The sequence below is a fragment of the Tachyglossus aculeatus genome, chromosome 17, assembly GCF_015852505.1.
Source record: "Tachyglossus aculeatus isolate mTacAcu1 chromosome 17, mTacAcu1.pri, whole genome shotgun sequence".
In the NCBI taxonomy this organism is placed as follows: Eukaryota; Metazoa; Chordata; class Mammalia; order Monotremata; family Tachyglossidae; genus Tachyglossus; species Tachyglossus aculeatus.
Genome location: NC_052082.1, coordinates 3,354,435 through 3,381,143, shown reverse-complemented (window position 1 = coordinate 3,381,143; position 26,709 = coordinate 3,354,435). Strand labels below are relative to the sequence as shown.

Below are 26,709 nucleotides of genomic sequence, written 5' to 3'. Positions count from 1 at the left end.
AATAATGACGGTATTTGTTAAGCATTTACTATGTGCAAAGCACTGTTCTAAGCACTGGGAAGGTTACAAGGTGATCAGGTGATCCCACATGGGGCTCACAGTCTTCATCCCCATTTTACAGATGAGGTAACTGAGGCACATAGAAGTGAAGTGACTTGCCCAAAGTCACACAGCTGACAAGTGGCAGAGCAGGGATTAGAAACCTCCCAAGCCCGCACTCTTTCTGCTGCTCCTCAACAAGGTCTGAACAAAAGCAGGATATTGGTGGTAGTGAAGCACCTCTACTAACCAGCATTTAAAATAACCATGGAAAATTTGGGTAAAAAGCCGAGATAATGAACCGAGAGAACTGCAAGAAGTCTAAATGGAAAAGAAAGCAAACTGAAAAGCCTCCACCAATCTATTTTTTAAGTGTTTTAGAGCAAGCAGAGTATGGTTTTTTTCTTCCCCAACATAGAGTGATGCCAGGAGCCGTTATCTCCAAAGACCACGCCTGACTTTCTGTTGGGTAGGAGAGGATTTTGCAGTGCTGTTGTTGGAAATAAGAACGGGGACCTGTGGCTCCCTGTGGGGCAAACTGGCTCCCCTTCTTCCCAATCCCACACATCTCCCTCTGCTTCTGTCTTTTCATTTCCAACTTTGTAGCGGGTGCTCGCAGGGAACAAAACTCATTTACAGAAAACCGGGAGACCGCCCTGCTATCAAGTGTGAGAGTAGCACGATGATCTTCCTCCATGTGAAATGGAGCTCCTTGTGATGTTGTGTCTATTTTTAGTGGGGCGAATGATCAGATTGAACGCAACCTCCTTATGACCATCTGAAGTAAAATACCCACTTGAAACCTGGGTCAGACCTAGCCATCTGAGCTTCTTTTGTGAGCTTCACAAGGAATAGGGTCCTGTCTAATTCACACCTGAGTACTTTTCCAGGGCTTTGTACAGTGTTACACACACAATCCACACTTAATTGATACTATCAGTAATAATAATAATAATGATGGCATTTATTAAGTGCTTACTACATGCAAAGCACTGTTCTAAGCGCTGGGGAGATTACAAGGAGATCAGGCTGCCCCACGGGGGTCTCATAGTCTTAATCCCCATTTTACAGATGAGGTAACTGAGGCACAGAGAAGTTAAGTGACTTGCCCAAAGTCACACAGCCGACAATTGGTGGAGCCGGGATTTGAACCCATGACCTCTGACTCCAAAGCCCAGCTCTTTCCACTGAGCCACGCTGCTTCTCGTGCTACTACTCAGGAATAATCAAATGAATCCTTTTGTACATTGGGTAAACTGAACTGAGACAAATATTTTGGGGGGCTTTTGCTTTCCATTCCCCCTTTTATCTCTGACGTAGTAAAGTGGCTAGGTGAATTATCCCAGATGAATGTCAAAGAGAAAAACTGAAATTTGCCAATAATAACAATAACTATTATTGTGGCATTCTTTAGGAGCTTACTACGTGACAAGCAGGGGGGGCAGGTATAAGATAATCAGGTCTGACACAGTCCTCGCCCCACATAATGCTCAGAGTCTAAATAGGAGGGAGTCCGAAATAAAAACCAGGGAAAAACCATGGGGAGAGAAAAATCTAGGAATTGGCACCAGCTGTGTGATCATCATCAGAGGTATTAATTAGCACAGTGCACAGCGTCCAATCAATCGATGGTTTATTTACTGTATGCTTGGGAGAGAATACTACAGTAGTTGGGAAACATGTTCCCTGCCCACCAGGAGCTTACAGTCTAGACTGAACGTGTCTGTTGTATTGTTATGTTGTAACTCTCTCAAGTGCTTAGTACAGTGCTCTGCACACGGTAAGTGCTCAATAAAAACAACTGACTAGAGTGGAAAATAGAGGTTAGTATAAATAAGTTGGGGTGGGTCCTCCGTGGCCCACCTCACACCTTGCACACAGGACACACACACACACATATCCATAATAATAATAATAATAATAATAATGGCATTTGTTGAGCACTTACTATGTGCAAAGCACTGCCCTAAGCACTGGGGAGGATACAAGGTGATCAGATTGTCCCACGGAGGGCTCACAGTCTTAATCCCCATTTTACAGATGAGGAAATTGAGGCCCAGAGAAGTGAAGTGACTTGCCCAAGGTCACACAGCTGACAATTGGAGGAGCCAAGATTTGAACCCATGACCATACCTCTCATGTAGTGGGCACTCATTAGATACAATTATGACAGTCATTCCATTCTATTCATTAAGCACTTGCTGTGTGCAGAGCAAGAAGCAGCGTGGCTCAGTGAAAAGAGCACGGGCTTTGGAGTCAGAGGTCATGGGTTCAAATCCTGACTCCGCCAATTGCCAGCTGTGTGACTTTGGGCAAGTCTCTTCACTTCTCTGGGCCTCAGTTACCTCATCTGTAAAATGGAGATTAAGACTCTGAGCCCCCCATGGGACAACCTGATCACCTTGTAACCTCCCCAGCGCTTAGAACAGTGCTTTGCACATAGTAAGCGCTTAATAAATGCTATTATTATTATTATTATTATTACTAAGTGCTTGGGAGAGTACAATACAACAATAAACACCCATGCTCCTTGTCCACAGTGATCTCCCAGTTTAGAGATGACCTTAGACCTTGGGCCTACCTTTGAAAATTTGCAATAGCGAATAAAAACCTGTGGTAAACCCTAATCTCCTTAGAGAGAGGAATTTCTTGGGGGGCGGGGGGAGACAGGTTTATTATGCAGAATTGAACATGGAAACCCTTACTCATATTCAAGTGATTTAAGGAGTTCCTAGTTCAGAAGGAGCTTAGGCAGAGCCCTTCAGAGTAAGCTAGAACAACAAAAGAAGCAGAGGAATTTCTGTAAAACCAGAGACAACTCTGCAGTTCTCTAGTGTTTTTGAAAGAGTGAGGGAGAAAAAAGTTGCCCTTCTGACATTCACAAGTGAATGTTAACTACTTCTCACAATTTCAGTTGTATTATCTGCTACTCCCAACTGTGCAGCACGGCCTAGGGGAAGGCGCATGGGGCTGAGAGCCAAGAGACTTGGGGCCTAATCCCAGCGCTGCCACTAGCCTGCTGTGTGACCTTGGGCAAGTCACTTAGCCTCTCGATTTCCTGGTTTCTAAATAGAAGTAAAACAACTGCTCTCACTACCTTTTAGATTGTGAGTCCCACAGGCCACAGGGATTGTAGCTGATCTGATTATTTTTTTATCCGATTCCGCGCTTAGCACACAGAAAATGATTCAGATAATAATGTTAGTAATAAGAAAATAATGATAAAATAGTAACAATAAATGGTGGCATTTGTTAAGCTCTTACTATGTGCCAAACACTGTACTAAACACTGAGGTAGATAAAGGTAGTCAAGTTGGACACAGTCCCTGTCCCACACAATCCTCACAGTCTAGGGGGAAGGAAAATGGGTATTTAATCCCCACTTTACAGGTGAGGAAACTGAAGCACAGAGAAATCAAGTGACTTGTCCGAGATCACACAGCAGGCAAGTGGTACAGCCGTGATTAGCACCAGGTTAAATTTCTTTCCCCATGTTATTATACACATTAAACACACACAACCCACCCACCCACACACACTTTCTCCAAAGATAATGTCCGTTCCAGAAAAATGGCCTAAAACTGCTTCTCTAAAACTATTAGTATGAAGACCCACAGACCCACACATCCCTTCAAAAATCTTCCTTTGGATGCTCCCTCCTCTCTGTCAGAGATGACACCTGAGGAATTAATAGACTTTTAATGTAGATTTGTGCCTTTGGTTTCGGTTTTTGGTCTCTCTTGCTGGTCAACTTCCCACTTTCTCTTGAAGTCCGGTTCCCCTGACCACAGCGGCTGATTCCAAAATAAGCCCCGGCTCCTCGGTACCATGAATTATTATTATTATTATGGCACTTGCTAAGCGCTTACTATGCGTCAAGCACTGTTCTAAACACTGGGGTAGATACAAGGTAATTAGGTTGTCCCACCTAGGGTTCACAGTCTTAATCCCCATTTTACAGATGAGGTAACTGGCACAGAGAAGTTAAGTGGCTTGCCCAAGGTCACACAGCTGACAAGTTGGTGGAGCTGGGATTAGAACCCACGTCTTCTGACTTCCAAGCCAGTGCTCTTTCCACTAAGCCATGCCCCTGCCCTGACAGGACCCTGCGCACGGAAATGCATACACTTTCTTCTCTTGGGAAACTGATCCCCGACACTGTCTGCCGGCCTGGAAGCTCCTTCAGGGCAAGAATTCAAGTTAGTAACTTTATTGGATTCTCTCAATGCAGTGGGCGGTGCTCAGTACATACTATTGACACATTCCACAATATTTATTTTTCTCGGGTTTAACCTCTGTACTTTTTAAGACTGTAAACTCCTTATAGGCAGGGATCGTGCCTGTTACATTGTACTTTTCCAAGAGGTTAGTACAGTGCTCCGCAGAAAGTGAGCATTCCATAAATACTATTGACTGATTGATTTGCTGTCTACCTCTAGAGTGGACTGTGTGTTCTATAATGGTTACAGACCGCCACAGCTCATTCTGTCGATTATACTGGCCTCTTTCAAACTCTGCATTTCGTAATGGAGGTGCTCAACCAATTTTGAGTACCTACGCTGTGCAGAGCACTGTTTTATTACTCTCCACCCCTTCAAAGCCTTGTTGAAGGCACATCTCCAAGAGGCCTTCCCTAAGCCCTCTTTTCCTTTTCTTCAACGCCCATCTGCATCACCCTGACATAACCCTTATTCATTTCTTTATATTCACATCTGCCTCCCCCTCTAGACTGTAATCTCACTGTGGGCAGGGAATGTGTCTGCTATACTGTTATCCTGTACTGTCCCAAATGCTTAGCATGGTGCTCTGTACACAGTAAGCACTCAATAAATATGACTGACCGACTGTACCAAGTGCTTGGGAGAGTACAAGAAAATGGAGTTGGTGAACAATCTCTGCCCTCAATCAATCAATCAATCAATCATATTTATTGAGCGCTTACTATGTGCAGAGCACTGTACTAAGCGCTTGGGAAGTACAAATTGGCAACATATAGAGACAGTCCCTACCCAACATTGGGCTCACAGTTAAGGATTTTATAATCTAGTTGGAGGGGGTGAGAGATGATAATGGGTTGGTTAGCTTAAGAACATCTTTATATGAAAACTTGGATCTCTTTTTAGTTAGAGAGGCCGGAAAACATTCTGTTTCATATGGTGTGATTCCCCATTCTTCTCAAGGCAAAAAAGGACACAGGATTTGAACTAAACTTGACAAACAGAGGGCAACTATTATCTCCAGCTGCCGGGAAAGGTGAGTTCAGATCATTGTTTTGCTTGGTGTGACTCTTGCGTTTTTTCTTGCAATATATTCTCTCTTCTGAGGAATATAGTTCTAATCCTCCACAACAACAGCTTCAGAGACTTACATGGAATTACTTTTCCCATTGTGAAAATCGCCCATTGGAGGAACTCTGGCACCATTAAATATCCAACCAATATTATTCTTGGACAACGTGGTGCTTATTTGAAGGGGAACTAGACTGTAAAACTCTCCTGGCCAATAAACATACACCGGCATTTCTCCAGTCATTCAAACTGTCAGAAAATAGACTGAAAAATTTAGATGGTACATATTTTAAATGGCTTCACTTTGATGTCCCGACACTCTCAAGACTCCTGAACGTCTGACTAAATTCTCTCCCAGGACTATGCACACATGAAACAGTGGTTTCCATCGAGCATTAGTGATGGCGCCATGAAGACTGAATTTGGACAAGGTTGTGTCCCGGGCCTTGATCTCATCCTGCTCCTGTCCTCTTCCCATTTTCCTCCTGAGAGTTAGAAGGCCCTACAACATTTTTTCAAGCGAGAGAGAGAAAACCTGGACAGGCAATGCAAGATTAAGATTACAAAAAAATAGAAAAGCAAATATACGTACTGTAGGGGACACATTCATACTGCACTTCAAGGTATTTATAGGTTCCGGGACACGGGTCTGGGAAGACATCGGGACCAGCTATCACTGCACACTGTGTTCGGTTATTGCATCTGAAATAGAGACAAGGAGAGAAACACTCAGGATGTACCACGGGAGGTCACTGCGTTTTCACCAAAGCGACGTTCTGCCCATGGGGAAGACCCAGTGGAATTAGCTTTGATTTTCTGACTCAAAACAGACAGAGGATTTTGCATTTATTAACAATACAATCAATGCTCCTGGTAAAAATGGCAATTTATTAACATCCATGTCAATACATATCATATCGGTCTACACATGATGGGCTTTGGACAAAAATAAGCAAAAGCCAAATATGTTTAGAGCATCATCCAAGCAAAGTATGTTCCGCAGTTTCAAAGACACTTCAAATAACACCATTTTAACACATAATCACTTAACTTGAAAAAAAAAAATCCTTGCAAGTCACTAACCCCATTTCCAAGGACGGGTTAATCAAGATGATCTTGGAAACCTCAAATTGAGGGAATACATATTTTGTACAAGTTTCATAAAATCAAATACATTACTTTTTGCTAAACCTGGCCTAATGGAATTTCAAGCTTATATTAATGCCCACAGGGAAAATCATTTTGAGGAATTTGATTGTTATGTCACCAGAGTTCAACTGAGTAATGATGTTCCACTAGGATATTATTGATCAAGATTGCAAATAAGATTAAAAAGAAACGGGAAAGTCATAGAAAGGAGCTTGCATTTTGCACCAAAATTGCATTGTCCAGAGAGACACTCTCAGTTTAAGAGGCAGAGCCATGACACAAAATGAACATTTTCACAGTGGATGTGAAAACTGACACATACACACACACGCATGTTCCCAAGAGCTATTTATTATCTTATTTTCACCAAAGCATGAATGTTTTATAGCTACAGTTAGTGTTAATGGGAGCTTCCACATACACATTAAGGTCAACAATCACATCCCTCCTCGGGCATATTTGTGGCACCTATTTTCTCCCGAACAAGGATTCATCTCGGAAACAGTGGCAGTCAAAAGCCATCTCCCCGGTCTCCGTTTATGAAAACTGACACTGTAGCTAGCTCTTGGTATTGTCCTGCAACTCCTTAGGGAAAAACTGTGCAGTTCTTTTCTCTGAGATGCTGCTTTCTCCGAGGTGACACAGGACCTCTGACCCTCTGCTCTTCCACCGGCAGAACAAGAAACATCCAGAGCAGAATTCATTAGCCTTGGAGTGAAAAATCCCGTGTGTTTACCTGGGGCTACAGTTTGTCAGCACTAATGAGGATTTTATTCACCCTATAAATTAAAACTGATTCATTAGCTTCCCTTAAGCCGAACACTTTTCTATATTTTCCCTGAAAGATTAATAAGACCCGGTAGCCTTCACTTACCAGCCGATTTAGTAGAAAAACAGTTCCTCCAGAATCCTGAACGCTCTAAAGTTCTCCTGTTGAGAGTTATAGGGGCCAGCAACCATCACTGCCAGAGTCAAATTTCATCTGCTTTGTGACCTTGGTCAAGTTATTTTACTTTTCTGGGCCTAAATTACCTCATCTGTAAAAAGGGGATTGAGACCGTGAGACCCACATGGGACTCTATCCACCTGCGTGTCAAACTAAAACCCCTTGCTATTGGCTTTATAGCACTCCATCACCTTGCCTCCGTCCCACCTCCCCTCTCTCCTTCTACAACCCAGCCTGTACACTTTGCTCCACTGGTGCTATCCTTCTCTCTGTGCCTAATTCCGCAACATTGCCAAGATCCGCCCTTTCCTCTCCATCCATACCGCTACCCTGCTCATTCAAGCTCTCATCCTATCCCGTCTGGACTACTGCATCAGCCTTCTCTCTGATCTCCCATCCTCGTTTCTCTCTCCACTTCAATCCATACTTCATGCTGCTGCCCGGATTATCTTTGTCCAGAAACACTCTGGGCATATTACTCCCCTCCTCAGAAATCTCCAGTGGCTACCAATCAATCTGCGCATCAGGCAGAAACTCCTCACCCTGGGCTTCAAGGCTGTCCATCACCTCACCCCCTCCTACCTCACCTCCCTTCTCTCCTTCTCCAGCCCAGCCCGCACCCTCCGCTCCTCCGCCGCTAATCTCCTCACCGTACCTCATTCTCGCCTGTCCCGCCATCGACCCCCGGCGCACGTCATCCCCCGGGCCTGGAATGCCCTCCCTCTGCCCATCCGCCAAGCTAGCTCTCTTCCTCCCTTCAAGGCCCTACAGAAAGCTCACCTCCTCCAGGAGGCCTTCCCAGACTGAGCCCCTTCCTTCCTCTCCCCCTCGCCCCCCCTCCATCCCCCCCATCTTACCTCCTTCCCTTCCCCACAGCACCTGTATATATGTATATATGTTTGTACATATTTATTACTCTATTTATTTATTTATTTATTTATTTTACTTGTACATATCTACTCTTATTTTGTTAGTATGTTTGGTTTTGTTCTCTGTCTCCCCCTTTTAGACTGTGAGCCCACTGTTGGGTAGGGACTGTCTCTGTATGTTGCCAATTTGTACTTCCCAAGCACTTAGTACAGTGCTCTGCACACAGTAAGCGCTCAATAAATACGATTGATGATGATGATGATAATTCTCACCTATCTCGCCACTGACTTCTGGCCCATGTCTTGCCTCTGGCCTGGAATGCTCTCCCTCCTCAAATCCGCCAGACGATTACTCCCTCCCACTTCAACGCCTTACAGAAGGCCCATCTCCTCCAAGAGGCTTTCCTGGACCAAGCCCTACTTTTCCTCATCTCCCACTCCCTTCTGCATCATCCTGACTTGCTCCCTTTGCTCTTCCCCCTTCTCTCAGGCCCACAGCACTTACGCATATACCTGTAATTTTCTTTATTTGTACTGATGTCTGTTTACTTGTGTTGCTGACTGTCTCCCCACTTTAGACTGTGAGCCCGTTGTGGGCAGGGATTGTCGCCCTTGAAGCAGCGTGGATCAGTGGAAAGAGCCCAGGCTTTGGAGTCAGAGGATGTGGGTTCTAATCCTAACTCCACTACTTGTCTGCTGTGTGACCTTGGGCAAGCCACTTAACGTCTCTGTGCCTCAGTTACCTCATCTGTAAAATGGGGATTAAGACTGCAAACCCCACATGGGACAACCTGATTACACTGTCTCTATCCCAGCGCTTAGAACAGTGTCTGGCACATGGTAAGCACTTAAATATCATCATTATTATCATTATATTGTACTTTCCCAAGCACTTAGTACAGTGCTCTGCACACAGTGTTGCTCAGTGGATAGAGCCCGGGCTTTGGAGTCAGAGGTCATGGGTTCAAATCCCAGCTCCACCAATTGTCAGCTGTGTGACTTTGGGCAAGTCACAACTTCTCTGGGCCACAGTTACCTCATCTGTAAAACGGGGATTAAGATTGTGAGCCCCCTATGGGACAACCTGATCACCTTGTAACCTCCCCAGTGCTTAGAACAGGGCTTTGAACAGAGTAAGTGCTTAATAAATCAATCAATCGTATAAATGCCAACATTATTATATTGTTATTATTATTAATAAGCACTTAATAAATCCCACTGAATGAATGAATTTGCTTGTGTCCACCTGAGAGTTTAATACAGTGCCTGGTGCATAGTAAGTGCTTAAGAAATGCCACAATTATTATTATTTAATTGCAAAAGAGAAGAGAAGAAAAAAAAAGAATATTATGGCTTTCTAGCTCATTCAGTTGTCTTCCCCCAGGCTGGTGACCGTAGTGGCTAGCAAGTCGCTCAGCAGGATTCACCCCCCCCGTCCAGTCTTCACTCACACACACAGCCTGTCCCTTCAAAACCGCTGGCCCACTGAGCCCAGAGCAGCCCACATTTTTGGAAAAACATTCCCCAAATCCCTCAATACGTTCCAGCTGAAACCCTAAGTGTGTAAATGCCAATCAATCCACGGTATTTACTGAGCGCTTACTGTTCGCAGAAGACGGTACTAAAACCGTCTTAATGGGGATTAAGATTGTGAGCCCCAGGTGGGACAACCTGACAAACTTGTATCTCCCCCAGCACTTAGAACAGTACTTGGCACGTAATAAGTGCTTTACAAATACCATTAAAATTACAAACAAAAAAACTTGGCTTAAAAAGTCTTCCCATATTGAGTCCCAGATCAGAATCTCGAAGTCTCAGTATTCAGGCCATCACATTTTTCACCTTGGTCAACCCCCATCACAGGCACGATATGTCTCATATTTTTATCTACTTCTGAAAGCGCTTTAGCACAGAAAAAAATCTTTGCTTCTGAATAAATAAGAGGGTGAGTCGGCATTCATTCCCAGAAAGCACAGGCTTCAGGTATTGTGCATTACTTCCGCTATGACTGCGAAGGATTGCATCCATATCTTTCATGGGAGACAGGACTACATCCACATCACTGAAATTTGGATAGGGCATCAATATCCTGATCCATTTTCCACAACCCATTATATTGTGCTAATGGTTTTAAAGCAAGAAGCAGACTTCATTCGTTATCCTTCATGAAAAAGATGCAAAGCTTCCTTTCTTCTCTCCTCTGCAAATAACTCCTATCTGCATGACTGCTTTAAAAAGAGGGCTGTCATCTTGAATCTTCATCAGTGCATCAATATTCTCTATCTACATCTGTTTAAGGGAGGCTAGAAGAAAACAATAAACACTCTGGAGAAAGGAAACTGCAAAGAGAGGGGAATTCTACTTATTAGAGGAATCTAAACTCATTTAACGTGACGATGCACCCATGAATAGAGACTCCGGCTTCACCACATTTGTTTTTCATTATGCATTAAAAAAAAGCAAATGGGTGAGTGTGTGTTTGTGTTCAGCCTTCAGACACAAAGACTACCCAAGCTGAAATGTGGAGTAAAGCGAAATTGAGTTTGGTTCCCTAATTCTTTCCTCCTTATAGACAGTTTTCATTTAAAGATCTTTCGGGGAACGGGGCGACTGGTCTCTTTATTTAATGAAGAAACGATTGTCTAGGTGGTGTCCAGTTAGCAGAGAAACCCTGCCCTTCGGCAATGGCTGTAAAAGGGTGAGTCTTGGGTACTGACCGTGAGCACAGTGAGAGGAGCAAAGTGGGGGGAGATGTGGGGAGGGAAGAAGTGTGGGGAAAAGCCCTGTGTGACCTTGATAGGGAATGGTGGAAGTTGGCAGTGGGGGGGATTCGGTCTCGAAGAGGGATGGTTGGGAGGAGGGAGGGATGCAGTCTCATCGGGGAATGGTGAGGGGATGCACGGGCCTTGAATGCACATTTGGGGAAGAAATTCAGAAACGCAAGCCCAGTTTTGGAGAAGTGATCACAAGACACTGCACTTACCTATATCCTACAAGAACATTCCCTTAATGATTACATCATGTGGGCTTTTCTCTAGCCTAACTGGTTTTTCCAGTTCAAAGGAGCTGCCATTGATTTCTTAATAACATTAGGAAACAGCAAAAAAGAGTAAATCAATCAAGTAAAACAGAAGGTGACTTTGCATCCAAAATACAGTAAAAGTAAATATAAGGAATTAATTTCCCCTAACTGCCGCAATGATGATTGAATCCATCCTGTAATAATGGGAGGTGATAACATTGAATACACACGTCTTCAGACTGCTCTAAAACCTAATGAGAAATGAAATGATCATTCATATGTCATTCTAATTCCACTCTAATTCTTTATATAGATTTCCATTGGGAAGCCATCCCTCCACCCCCACACACTATAACACTCTCTCATTACAGTGTGACTGAATTTTTAACACTGACGTTTTCTTACAATGCTCTCTCACTTCACACCGAGGCTGCAAAGTTTACTTTGACTTGACATTTGCCGGCCTCTCCTTCTCAACATACTACACGTTTTATCCGACCTTAATAGGGGGACTCAAGTCCATTTTGATTCTGGTGAACTCTCCCAAGGACTTAATGGAGCGCTCTGCACACAGTAGGAGCTCAAGAAACATGATTCGTTGATGGTGCTTGCATCTGTCCCAAGTCTAAGAAGCAAGGTTCACCTAACAGTGGTCCTTCTGACACTTTGGTGGTAAGTTCTTTGAATATAAATGACAAGTATCTAGAGCACCACCAAGTCGAATGCGGCTCAACAGGACTTGAACAACACTTCAATATGAGAGAGTTTTCTTAGCCAAGTTATCGAGCCAGAACAAGAGAGTTTGTAAGGTTTCAATATTTTTAACTTTGGAACGGCTCACCCTTTAGACAAGTAGAATCATGGCTTAACAACAGCTCTATTATGGTTTTAGAAGCAGCAGGAGCAAGAAGCAGTGTGGCTCAGTGGAAAGAGCCCAGGCTTTGGAGTCAGAGGTCATGGGTTCAAATCCCGGCTCCGCCAATTGTCAGTTGTGTGACTCTGGGCAAGTCACTTAACTTCTCTGTGCCTCAGTTCCCTCATCTGTAAAATGGGGATTAAGACTGTGAGCCCCATGTGGGACAACCTGATCACCTTGTATCCCCCCAGTGCTTAGAACAGTGCTTTGTACATAGTAAGTGCTTAACAAATACCATTATTAAGGTTTTGGAAGGCTTTAGTAAAGCCTTATAAAACCTATTTCCCAATTTTCTTTCTCCCAGAACACCTTTGGGAATCAAAGCATGTACAAAACCATTAGTGCTTCTGCCTCAGTCTGGACAGTTAATAACATAAAATGACAATAGATTCTGGGAAATCCAGAGTTCTCTTTGCAGGTTAAGTCATCTTTCCCCTTGAAGACATACAGTTCCGTGAATCCTACAGAAAACATGGCACCAATTCCATATCTGTCAAGATCAAGATAATAAACACTGTGAAAGCATTTTGGTCAAGTGAGCATTTGAGACACCCTCTTATCAAGGTTCTGTGATTGGAAATGAGCCCCCATCTTTGCAGTCATTGAAAAAACAAATATGCTTCTCTTTAAAACTCGTTCCTTCTAAGGTTCCAAGTTAAACAATGATTGTACAGTCGAGTCCAGTCTCCCTGTTGCTGAGCTTCAAGATGGCCAATGATAACTTCTGACAGTAAGCCCAAATAGCTCTAGAATCTTCCACTTTCATTTAACACAGATTATCATCTGAACAACTGGTAATGCTATGAAACTACTACCAGAGTGGCCCATATTTCACTGAATCACTTGATTACATTATTAAAGAATTTAATTGAGCCTTTGCTATTTAACAAGAGCAAATGAAAGGAAAAGCTTTGGCTTACACTGGAGGATTTTGCTCTTCTGAAACCATCCTCAAGGCTTTAAATAATAATAATAATAATATTAATAATGACATTTTTATTAAGCGCTTACTATGTGCAAAGCACTGTTCTAAGCACTGGGGAGGTTACAAGGTGATCAAGTTGTCCCACGTGGGGCTCACAGTCTTAATCCCCATTTTACTGATGAGGTAACTGAGATACAGAGAAGTTAAGTGACTTGCCCAAAGTCACACAGCTGACAAGAGGCGGTGCCGGGATTTGAACCCATGACCTCTGACTCCAAATCCCACGCTCTTTCCACTGAGCCACGCTCCTTCTCTAATGAGATACTCCACTCCTGGACATAAACAATATCACGGTCCACTTTGCAGATGGATAAGACCAAGAACAATATTGTCACTGGAGCTGGCATTTTTATAAAGGCTAAAACACAATCCACTCTGAGAGACTGTAAACTCATTGTGAGCAGGCAATGTGTCTACCAACTCTGTTACACTGAACTCTACCAAGCACTTACTACAGTGCTGTGCAAATAATAAGTGCTTAATAACTACAGTTGATTTACTGATTAAGTGAGGAGTAAGGGTCATGACTCCTTGAGAGATCAGAGTGGAGACTGATTCCGTACATTCAACTCCCTTCTCAGGCCCCCGGTTCCTCCCCCTCCTCCTTCCCTCACCCCCAACGATCTGGCCTCCTACTTCATTAACAAAATTAAATCCATCAGGTCCGACCTCCCCAAAGTCTCTTCCCCCCTTTCTCCAACCCCCCGGCTCTCAACACTCTCTGCTACTCTCCCATCCTTCCCAGCGGTATCCTCAGAGGAACTCTCCTCCCTCCTCTCAAATGCTACTCCGGCCACCTGTGCCTCTGACCCCATTCCCTCTCATCTTATGAAATCTCTCGCTCCATCCCTTCTCCCCTCCTTAACTTCCATCTTCAACCGCTCACTCTCCACTGCTTCCTTCCCCTCTGCCTTCAAACATGCCCATGTCTCTCCCATCCTAAAAAAACCCTCTCTTGACCCCACCTCACCTTCTAGTTATCGCCCCATCTCCCTCCTACCATTCCTTTCCAAACTCCTTGAACGAGTTGTCTACACGCGCTGCCTAGAATTCCTCAACAACAACTCTCTCCTCGACCCCCTCCAGTCTGGCTTCCGTCCCCTTCATTCCACGGAAACTGCGCTCTCAAAGGTCACCAATGACCTCCTGCTTGCCAAATCCAACGGCTCATACTCTGTCCTAATCCTCCTCGACCTCTCAGCTGCCTTTGACACTGTGGACCACCCCCTTCTCCTCAACACGTTATCTGATCTTGGCTTCACAGACTCCGTCCTCTCCTGGTTCTCCTCTTATCTCTCCGGTCGTTCTTTCTCAGTCTCTTTTGCAGGCTCCTCCTCCCCCTCCCATCCTCTTACTGTGGGGGTTCCCCAAGGTTCAGTGCTTGGTCCCCTTCTGTTCTCAATATACACTCACTCCCTTACTGACCTCATTCGCTCCCACGGCTTCAACTATCATCTCTACGCTGATGACACCCAGATCTACATCTCTGCCCCTGCTCTCTCCCCCTCCCTCCAGGCTCGCATCTCCTCCTGCCTTCAGGACATCTCCATCTGGATGTCCGCCCGCCACCTAAAGCTCAACATGTCGAAGACTGAGCTCCTTGTCTTCCCTCCCAAACCTTGTCCTCTCCCTGACTTTCCCATCTCTGTTGACGGCACTACCATCCTTCCCGTCTCACAAGCCCGCAACCTTGGTGTCATCCTCGACTCCGCTCTCTCATTCACCCCTCACATCCAAGCCGTCACCAAAACCTGCCGGTCTCAGCTCCGCAACATTGCCAAGATCCGCCCTTTCCTCTCCATCCAAACCGCTACCCTGCTCATTCAAGCTCTCATCCTATCCCGTCTGGACTACTGCACTAGCCTTCTCTCTGATCTCCCATCCTCGTGTCTCTCTCCACTTCAATCCATACTTCATGCTGCTGCCCGGATTATCTTTGTCCAGAAACGCTCTGGACATATTACTCCCCTCCTCAAAAACCTCCAATGGCTACCGATCAATCTGCGCATCAGGCAGAAACTCCTCACCCTGGGCTTCAAGGCTCTCCATCACCTCGCCCCCTCCTACCTCACCTCCCTTCTCTCCTTCTACTGCCCAGCCCGCACCCTCCGCTCCTCCACCACTAATCTCCTCACTGTACCTCGCTCTCGCCTGTCCCGCCATCGACCCCCGGCCCACGTCATCCCCCGGGCCTGGAATGCCCTCCCTCTGCCCATCCGCCAAGCTAGCTCTCTTCCTCCCTTCAAGGCCCTGCTGAGAGCTCACCTCCTCCAGGAGGCCTTCCCAGACTGAGCCCCTTCTTTCCTCTCCCCCTCGTCCCCCTCTCCATCCCCACGTCTTACCTCCTTCGCTTCCCCACAGCACCTGTATATATGTATATATGGTTGTACATATTTATTACTCTATTTATTTATTTATTTATTTTACTTGTACATTTCTATCCTACCTATTTTATTTTGTTGGTATGTTTGGTTCTGTTCTCTGTCTCCCCCTTTTAGACTGTGAGCCCACTGTTGGGTAGGGACTGTCTCTATGTGATGCCAATTTGTACTTCCCAAGCGCTTAGTACAGTGCTCTGCACATAGTAAGCGCTCAATAAATACGATTGATTGGTTGATTGATTGAGACTGGAGGGTGTCTTGGAGAAAGGATCCAGGAATTTTGAGAAACTGAGAACTGTATGGTTAGAATGGGCTGGCTTCGTCACACCACTCTGGTCACTCCCCTGATTCCACCTGCTAAAATACACCGGAAGACCATTCAGGGCCATCATTGTTATTGCCAAACGTCAGGCATCGTGGCCAGTGTCAGGACTGATCCCTAATCTGCTGCCCTGGCACAGATTTGAAGCCCTCTCTCAACCGAAGACACACAAAGCTACACCATCCGCCCTCATGGTGCCTGCATTGCTCCACACAGATTTTATTTTATGAGTTAAAGCCTGATGAGAGATAACCGAGTCTGATTTCTAGGCATTGGTCAATGCTACTCACTTGGGCAACTTTGGTTGGTTAATCCATTGATAAACAATCTGGACCACTCAGACAGTTCTACATCAAGAACCATCTTCTGCAGAGGGTGAGAAAGGAGAGAGAAGAAACCAAAGTCTCCACTTCCTCTTGGAATGGCAGCCTCATTCAGTTTCCAGAATCAGTGCGAGTTTAGATAACTAAACAAATTTTTTGGGAAAAATGGCCACGTCCATACGCAAAGCTAATGGAAGAATTTGGAAACTCCACAGCGCAAACGACTGAGGCCAAAGTTAGCCAATTCATTCATTCATTCAATCATATTTATTGAGCGCTTACTGTGTGAAGAGCACTGTACTAAGTGCTTGGGAAGTACAAGTTGGCAACATATAGAGACGGTCCCTACCCAACAGTGGGCTAACAGTCTAGAAGCCAATGCAATCAAATGTGGGCAAATCTTGAAAACATCTATACAGATAGCAACTCCAATTTGGCTTAGGCCTATCCCCTATAAATTGGGAAATCCGGTAGCATGGTTCCTCTTTATTCCTTAATCAGGACTTAAATCCCTGGAGATCACTAATTAGCAACCGTGTGAACAGACATATACACAAGGAATTCAATCCTCCTTGAGCTGATTTGGTGTTTAGAGCCCATTCTCATAAGCATATGCCTAGTTCTGTACATACAGTTTTAAATTCTACTCATGGGAGGTTAATGACTGAACATGCCATAGAAAGGTCAGCCTTCTTCCCCACTGTATAATTACAGATGACATTTGCGTCAGACGGTGGATCTCCTGCCTTGTTGGCTACAGGGCAAGCTATAGGAAACTGGTGAAACGGAATGGAGAGATCTTACAAACAAGGAGCAGAAACCAAGTCCAGGAACCAAAAGAAAATGTTTCAGGGGATCTTATCCCCGTGATTTCTTTGTAAACAAAGTTCACCAATATCAGAAGAAAGCCCTTACAGACTGAATTCTACTGTGAAAGGATATTTAGAATAAAATAGTGTCTTAAGACCCAGAGAGTATAAGAAGTTTAAACAGGTTGATTCGGAAACTGGTTAGAAATCACACATTCTATGAAGTTGTTAACAGCAGCCAAAGGAGGTAACTGTCCATTCTAAATGTGAGTGTTATCAAAATTTAGCCATATCTGTTCTTGCGACTAAAAACTTAAAAATCTTCTTCCTTGAAGTACTATACTTTTGGACAATTTAAAGCAAAGCATGCGCCCCTTTCCTCCCTTAGACATCAAAGACCAAACAATGATAGCCAGCCGTTTCGTATCTCCAGACATCAAGGGGCGATACCATTTTGATCATTTCACAACGGGTTTTCAATTCTTTGAAATAAAGGTAGATCAGACTGCGATCCTTACCAAAGAACAGAAATCTGACAATACTGTGTGTGAATCTGACTTCACATATTTCAACACTGACAAATATATGCATATATAGCTTTCTTTTGTATTCAAAGATGACACCACTCACAGTGAAGTTCACCCACGAGTGAACCCATTCCGATGCTTTGCACACAGTAAGCGCGCAACAAATACCACTGATGGACTGACTGTGTGAGCGACTGAAATGGCCAACGTGGGACCCATGCTGGGCATATAAAATGATCGTTTTTATTTTTATGGTGTTTGTTAAGCACTATGTACCAGACACTGTACTAAGCACTGGGGTAGAGACAAGGTAACAAGGGGTGGACACAGTCTCTGTCCGACATAGGGCTCACAATCTTAACCCCTGTTTTACAGATGAGGTAACTGATGCTCTTCGAAGCTGAGTGACTTGCCCAAGGTCACACAGCAGACAAGTAGTGAAGTCAGGTTCTCTGACTCCCAAACCCATGCTCTTTCCACTAGGCTATATTAAGAACATGTCTCAGAACTGCAAACTTGTCTCTAGAGCTTCTCCGTTAAACATGCTACCCACAGGCTCAAGGTCAACAGTGATGCTTCGTCGTCCCTAATAAGCTGCTCCTATTAGATGACATTTCCAGTTTGAGATGTATATTGATATTTACAGTTCACGCCATGTAATTACAAATGCATCTACTGACCACTTCTAAATGCCCTTCCCACTGCTCAGACTTGACTTCTACACAGTAGGGCACTTACTCTGAGCACATCATAGTCCAGTGGTAAAAGCAGGCCTAAGCACTTGCATCTGGAACTGCTAAACTCTTGGTATTCATCCCACTCCAACCTCACAGCCCCTCAGTACCTATCCTTATATCTTGCCATTCCACTCTCATTTATTCTAGTGTCTGTCTTCCCTTCTAGACTGTAAGCTCCTTATAGGCAGGGATCGTGTCTACCAATCCACACTGTACTCTCCAAGTACTTAGTACAGTGCTCTCTATACAGTACGTGCTCAATACATACCACTGATTGACTGGGAATCTGGAGATCCAGATCCTGGTTAACATGAGAAAAATCAATCAATCAGTGGTAATTATTGAATGCTTACTGTGTGCAGAGCACAGTACTAAGCACTTGGGAGAGTACAATACAACAGAGTTGGTAGACATGTTCCCTGCCCACAGCAAGCTTACAATCTAGAGAGAGGAAGGCCAATGTAATGTGCTGCACTTTAAATGCCTACTTTCTTATTGCACTTCTGGCCCCAATGGGGGCACAACTGGTGGAGTCAAAGGAGTACCCAGTTGCATTTCACAAGCAACTCTGCTCAAGAATCAAATCTTCTGCACAGGTTTTTTGGCCCGATGTTTCCCCATGCTCATCCACCCTTCCTGACAGGAGACTGCATCGTTGAAAGTTGTTTAAATCACTGTTGTCCTCCTAGCTCCTCTTGACTTCATTTCCTACAGTGCGTACCTACTCTCCCTTACCTGAACAAAGAACACACACAAATTCAAAACCATACTTTCCAGAACCTTCACAATAGTATTTACATTTCTTGGTCAAAATACGTTGAAATAAGTTATTCTAGCTTCATATATATCTTATTCATTCACCTAAGCTTTCTTTTTTTCTTTTTTTTTTAGTGGGAATGAAGCATATTGTTGGAGGCTTTATTGTAATATACATCATCATTTTGTCATTTAGGAGGTGCAGCCGACCTTTAAAAACTACTAGGAACCTTTACTTTTCCCTCTCATTCCATTATGCCCGTGAAATTTATTATGCAAGAAGTATCAGTAAAAACACTTTAGTTCACTCCTCAATCACCTTAATTTTTTCAGTTTTCTCTATCTGATCTAAAGTTACATAGGAGATAAAAATCAAGAAGCAAAAAAGAACCTGCATTCGTTACAGAAAGATGAAGAAAATTCTTTGAGGGGGAAAAACACTCAAGAAATAGAAAATGGAATGAAAAGAGAGGCATTAAAGTCTTTTGATTAAATATGTCTTAAGTTGGCTTTCTTTCCCCACTAAACACAAGAGGAAAGGATTGTCACCTCTGTTGATTATACTGGTTCTGTCAGTTCAACCTTCACAACATCACTAAAATCCATCCCCTCTTTTCTGTCCAAACGGCTACAATTTTAATCCAAGCACTTATCCTATCCTGCCTTGTTTACTGCATCCGTCTCCTTGCTGACCTCCCTGTCTCCTGTCCCTTCACGCTCCAGTCCACACTTCACTCTGCTGCCTGGGTCATTTTTCTACAACAACGTTCGGTCTGCTTCCCCACTCCTCAAGAACCTCCATGACTGTCCATCCACTTCCAAATCAAACAGAAACTTCTTACCATTGGCTTTAAAGAACTCAATCACCTTGCCCTCTCCTACCTCACCTGGCTGCTCTCCTACTACAATCCAGCCAGCACATTTCGCTCCTCTAATGGCAACCTAACCACTCTCCCTTAATCTCATCTATCTTGCCGGCGATCCCTCGCCCACATCATGCCTCCGGTTTGTAGCACCCTCCCACTTCATATTTGACAGAAGATGACCCTTCCCACCTTTAAAGCTCTGCTCCAAGTGACCACCCTCAACTAAACCTTCATTCCCTCTTCTCCTATTCCCTTCCGCATCACCATTATACTTGAATTTGCATCCTTTATTCACCCCCACACAGCCCCAAAGCACTTTTGTATATATCCATAACTTATATTAATGTCTCTCCATCCACCCCTCTAGACTGTAAAGGTCACTGTGAGCAGTGAACCTGTCTACCAACAGTTATATTGCGCTCTCCCTAGTGATTAGTGCAGTGCTCTGCACATAGGAAGCACTCAATAAATAAGATTAATTGATAGCAGTAGCAGAAACATCAATTATTGAGCAACCACATGATGCACTGCACTGTACTACAGGGAAGTAGTGTGGTTTAGTGGAAAGAGCCCAGGCTTGGGAGTCAGAGGTTATGGGTTCTAATCCTGCTTCTGCCACATGTCTGCTGTGTGACCTTGGGCAAGTCACTTCACTTCTCTGAGCCTCAGTTACCTCATCTGTAAAACAGGGATTAAGACTGTGAGCCCCACGTGGGACAACCTGATCACCTTGTATCCTCACCCTGTATCCCCCCCAGTGCTTAGAATAGTGCTTTGCACATAGTAAGCACTTAACAAATGCCATTATTATTATTATTATTACTACAGAAGTACAACATAAGAATGAAATATCTTCTCTACTATTTGGAGTTACTCTCTAGAGGATAAGAAAAAAGAGAAAAAAAAAGCAATATGTTCAAGCATCACAGCTATGCAGTTAACGTCTCCCATTGATGGAGGCAGGAGTTGTTTCTGCTGTTAAATAGCTCTCCTGTATCGAGAGCTTTGCAACATTCTAAAACAATATTTTACAAACTGAATGCTGCCAGTTGCAAGATGCAACTTCCTTATTTAGAATTTTAAGAAATGCCACTTGGAGACGTTTTTGATGCTTTGAAAAAAAAAAAAAAAAAAGAAGGCCAATGAAATAATTTTCAGTCTCATGCTATGCTTAGAATGGTTTAATTGCAAATAATGTTTCTCAGACTGAATAAACCAACGTTTTTTAAAAATACATTCTTAATTATTTCATTTTAAGGACATAATGTCTAGCGTTTTGAGGAATGTTTTCAAAATAAATTCTACCAATCAATAGTATTTATTGAGAGCTTACTATGTGCCCAGTGGCCACTGAAGATTTCTGAGGAGTGGAGAGATGTGGGCAGATTGTCTTTTGGAGAAAAAATGATCCAGGCACCAGAGTGAAATATGGACTGGAAAGAGGCGAGATAGGAATCAAGGAGGTCAGTGAAGAGGCTGATGCAGTAGTCGAGGTAGGATATTACAATAAATGGCATTTAGGGAGTGCTTATTGTGGGCAGAGCACTGCTATAACAGAGTTGTTAGATGCGTTCCCTGCAAGAGCTAGAAGCATGTGTTTGTGTATGTGTGTGTTTGTGAACACATACAAACAGGACTACATAAGGATGTCCAAACTGAATAGATCCCAGGGCCGACAGAATAATAATAATAATAATAATAATGGCATTTATTAAGCACTTAATAAAGTGCTTAATAAAGTGCAGTGCATCATGTGGTTGCTCAATAATTGATGTTTCTACTACTGCTATCAATTAATCTTATTCATTGAGTGCTTCCTGTGTGCAGAACACTGCACTAATCACTAGGGAGAGTGCAATATAACTGTTGGTAGACAGGTTCACTCCTCACAGTGACCTTTACAGTCTAGAGGGGTGGATGGAGAGACATTAATATAAGTTATGGATATATACAAAGCACTGTTCTAAGCACTGGGGAGGTTACAAGGTGATCAGGTTTGTCCCACAGGGGGCTCACAGTCTTAATCCCCATTTTACGGATGAGGTAACTGAGGCACAGAGAAGTTAAGTGACTTGCCCAAAGTCACACAGCTGACAAGTGGCAGAGTCAAGATTTGAACCCGTGCCCTCTGACTCCAAAGCCCGTGCTCTTTCCACTGAGCCACGCTGCTTCTCCAAAGCCCAAACGGCCGTACCAGGGGAATGAAATACGGGCTCAGCATCTATTGGAGCATAATACTGGCACAACGCAATTTCAAAAAGATGACTACAAACAAATATTCCCAATTAAGAATGAATAAAGGTGAATTTATCTTAGTTATTACCATTTACTATAGAGCAAAATATTTCAAAATCATGTTGAAGTATTTTTATGTGACCATTACCACCTCAGTTTATAGCCAATGCAGTTAAAGTTTCAGTAGGGTATTATAAATGATTTTATTAATTGAGCTAAATAAAATTCCTCCTTGAATCAGGCTTACGCTGAATGATAAAGGTATCTACAGATGGATGTTTATCTTTGGTCAGTCCTGTACCACAGCTCCCAAAACACTCGGCTGTAAGTTCTCACTGGCAGGTAGACTCAGCCTTGATGATTCAGCTACACTTAAAGTGCAGGTCTCTAACAGAACTATTGAATTTCATTGTATCTTGTCTTCTGAAAAAAAAAAAAAAAGACACTATTTCACTTTTTCAAAAGAAAACTCTCCTTCCCTGCTATCTCACATTTCCTCCCACTGACACCTTTAAACCTAACTATACAAAACAGAACTCCTCGTCTTCCCACTCAAACCCTTTTCTCCCCGCGACTTTCCATCACCGTAGACAACATACTCATGCTCCTTGTCTCACAAACCCACAACTGTGGCAATACCCTCGACTCCTCTCCCACATTCAATTCTCATACTCAGTCCGTCACCAAATCCTGAAGGTTCTGCCTCCACAGCATCTTCAAAACTTGCCCTCTCCACCCAACTCTCCATCCAAACTGCTAGTACGCCGATCTAAGCACTTTTTCTGCCCTGCCTTGACTTGCCTTCTGCCAGCCTCCTCACTGACTCCTTTTGCTTCCTGTCTCCACTCCAGTCCATACCTCACTGATCGTTTTTCTAAAACACTCTTCTGCTCATGTCTCCCACTCCTCAAAACCTCCAGTGGTTGCCTATCCATCTCCACATGAAGCATAAGCTCCCCATGATCGGCTTGAGGGTACACAAATCAGCTTTCCCTCACTCACCTATCCTCACTCATCTCTCATTACAACTCAGCCTGCACATTTCAGTCTTCTAACACCAACTTAATCACTGCTCGTGCCACTACATAACTAGAGGAGAAGGTCTGGGGCCTTTCTGAACCTTCAATCGCCTACAAAAAACACCCCACAAATAATCCTCATTCATTTCTGACTTTCACAGTTCCCCTCCTCATCCCTTCTTGTCACTTTTTGTTCATCAATCCTTTTCCAGTAACACATCTTAAATGTTGAAGTGTTCAGCTTTAGACAGCTGTAGACTCTTTTTAGGCACAATGACAAACAAACCATCTAAATATTGGACAATTACATCCGGAAAAACTTTGCGGGGATTTCGAAGATTGCACTTTCCATTTCTGTTTGATTTTCTTCACTTCTTGTACTAACTGCCACAGCTCTACTTGAGCTCATTTGTCAATCCATATCAACTTCTCAGCCATTTGAGGAATGTGAAAACAAAAGTTCTGTCCATCAGTGGATAGGCTAGCACAATAATGGAGCCCAGAACTGTGGAAACTCCAAAAACCATCCTGACCATATGCAGGGTCTGCTTGTAATCCAACAGCCAGCTGGTGGACACAGATGATATTTAGGTTTCTCCCAGGATGAACCTACCAGCTTTTCTGGCAACTTGCCCTGACCACTAGGAACAGGAGGAATATGGGATGTAGAATCAAAGTAAATGGGTCATCTGAGGACTTTCTGCATTGGTCTCTTCTGTCTTCGCCCTTTCTTCCCTTTACCTGCGTCTCATGCTTAATTGGGATGGTATTCTGATGTCTGATGTTTGCCGTCTAATTTTACCTGGAGGGCTACGAAGATGGCCAGTGGGGGAGTGATATAAAACCTCCAAACCTCCTAAAAGAGACCATTATTTAATCTACATGGTCTAGTGGATAACGCAAGAGCCTGGGAGTCAGAACGATGTGGGTTCTAATCCCAGCTCCATCACTTGTCTGCTGTGTGACCTCGGACAAGTCACTTAACTACTCTGCACCTCAGTTACCTCATCTGTAAAATGTGGATTAGGACTGTGAGCCCCATATTCATTCATTCAATTGTATTTACTGAGCACTTACTGTGTGCAGAGTACTGTACTAAGCGCTTGGGAAGTCCAAATCGGCCACATATAGAGACGGTCCCTACCCAATAACGGCCTCACAGTCCAGAAGGGGAAGACAGTCAACAAAACAAAACACATAGATAGGTGTCAATATCATCATCCTATCCATATGGGACATGGATGGCGTCCAACCTGATGACTTTGTATCTACCGCAGCACTTAGAACAGTGCCCGGCACATAGTAAGTGCCTAACAAATACCATTTAAAAAATACCCTCTCACTAGGAGATTTGCTTTAGGAACATCTATTTGGGTTTTTCCTCCCACAACTCTATGAATGAAGAAACCCCAAGATATGAATACATGCCTCTTCCCGTGGCCAACCCACACACTCCAAGCCTGAAGCAGGACAAGCTCCATGCCAGCATCTATTCCCCTTGGAATGCTATAATCTTCTCAAGCCACAGGGAAATATTTTGGCAACTGTACTCTGTTTTGGGCAGGGAATGTGTCTGTTATATTACTGTGTTGCACTCCCCCATGCTGAGTACAGTGCTCTGCACACAGTGGGTGCTCAATAAAGATGATTGATTGATCGAACTGACATGCTAGTGACCCTAAAGAATCAATGCTCTTACAAAAGGCCAGTACCTTTAGAACTTAGGCTTAATTGTTCCTAGAAAAACAAAAAGTTATGGGGTAGAAGAGAGAGATTGGGAGAGAAGAGGTGGGAGAGAGAAGGAAGGGTGGGAGGACTCTGAAAGGTCACCGTTCAAATCCCCGTGTGGTTCCGTTAGCCTGATAAATTTCTTTTCGGCTGCTTTATCCTTAGGTTCTGTAGACTTATTAATAACGCAATTAAAGTCAGAGGAAGCAAGCGGAGTGCATTATCCTTGGCCAGATGAATAAAACAAACAGCGTGGCTGAAAAATGCATTTGGGGTCCTGAAGATCTGGAAGGGGAAGCCGTTAATTAAGCCCTTTGTGTGCAGTGGCCAGAACTGATGTTCAGACAGAGCCATCTGACTGAGGTCCCAAAGGGACGGAATCGACCTGTACACCAAGTGGCCAAACACAATGACCGCCTTAGCGTCTGGCCGGGGAGAGAGAAATGCAGGTGGAAAGAGCAACACAGAGGACAGTGTTCCTCATTGATTTTTAAACAATATATTCTTTGATGGGGACTATTGCTTCCTTTCATTAACTTGAAAGGACAAGCTGCTGTTCACGGAGATTTAAAGGCTTAATAAGAAATTCTCATGTCGAATGTGACTGTCCACGATATTTATAACTGGCTCATCGTATTCCTTTAAAAGCTTGGGAAATAAGCATTAATACTTAGGGGGAACATATTCCACTTCCAAGGTCTGGATGCGTTTTAAAGATAAGGTTGGAAGCGGTGAAGAGGTAAGCTCAACGGCTGATTTCTAGGATGAGTTCTTTTCAAAAACGAAGTCACCATTAGTATCAGTTTCATTAATTTAAATAGACATTCTCTCTTCTTCAGCTAAAAGTAAACCAAGGAACAATGTTAGAAAGAATTCATTTAAGAAACCAACAATGCAAAAATTTTATGGATTCGAAGATTCCTTTTGTCCCTTCCATTTGCCATGTCTCTCTATTACCCTCCCTCTTGGTCTCCTCCTAGATGGATTATAAATTCTAGACTGAAGCTTCTTGTGGGCAGGGAATGTATCTACCGTTTCCACTGTATTGTATTCTCCCAAGTGGTTAGTACATACAGTGCGCTCTGCACACAGTAAGCCCTCAGCGAATTCTGTTCTTTGAGGGATTCATTGGTAGGTAGGTAGCTCCTCCTTAGACTTTACTGAACGTCAGATTCTATCCAAACGTTGAAAGGCGGTTAGAAAGATTCCGGCCCTATGAGCAAATGCTCTTGGCATCATCAGCATGTGTTCCCTGATGGGCTGTGAGACCTTAGGCAAGTTACTCAACTTCTCTGACCCTCAGACAGTATAGGAGAGGGTGGAAGGAAGAAAAGAAGGAGAGAACAGAGGAGAGGGAAAAGAGAGACTCTCCCATAGGGTGAATATGGGGTGGGTCTCACTCATAATTCTCCCACTTTTCTTCCCCAAAGGTTGACTCCATGAGACACTGATGAAGGTTTGAATTTCATCAAACGTGACTGTGAATTCAGAATTCGCACTTACAAAATGGGAAAGTCTTTTATGCCTCAGCAATATTAATAAGCAATGACACTGAAATCGTCTTTTTCTTGTTCCTTTTGACTCCCCCAAAAGAAGAGGAAGCCTCCCTATTCCAACTGACCTGGAGTCCTACCTAACAGTGGGAGTCAAAAATATAGCAACAGCCTTCTTTTTTGAGTAAGGAAAGCAAAATTAGAGCCAAATGATGATCAAACCTGTGCAATTCTTATAAATTCTATGTTTTGCTGCCTTGAGCTAGAATGAAAATAAAAAAAATAAAAAAACTAATGTT

The 26,709-nt window shown here is 43.6% G+C and overlaps 1 protein-coding gene across 17 annotated transcripts in view; it reads right to left on the bottom strand.

Moving 5' to 3' along the window:
• ADGRL3 (adhesion G protein-coupled receptor L3) overlaps positions 1-26,709 on the bottom strand; it is a 694,363-nt gene that overhangs the window by 269,737 nt on the left and 397,917 nt on the right. For all 17 annotated transcript variants that reach the window (XM_038759779.1, XM_038759784.1, XM_038759785.1 and 14 more), the window contains one exon: positions 5,920-6,029. In XM_038759779.1, the coding sequence (XP_038615707.1) occupies positions 5,920-6,029 (110 nt within the window). The remainder of the gene's footprint in view (positions 1-5,919; positions 6,030-26,709) is intronic.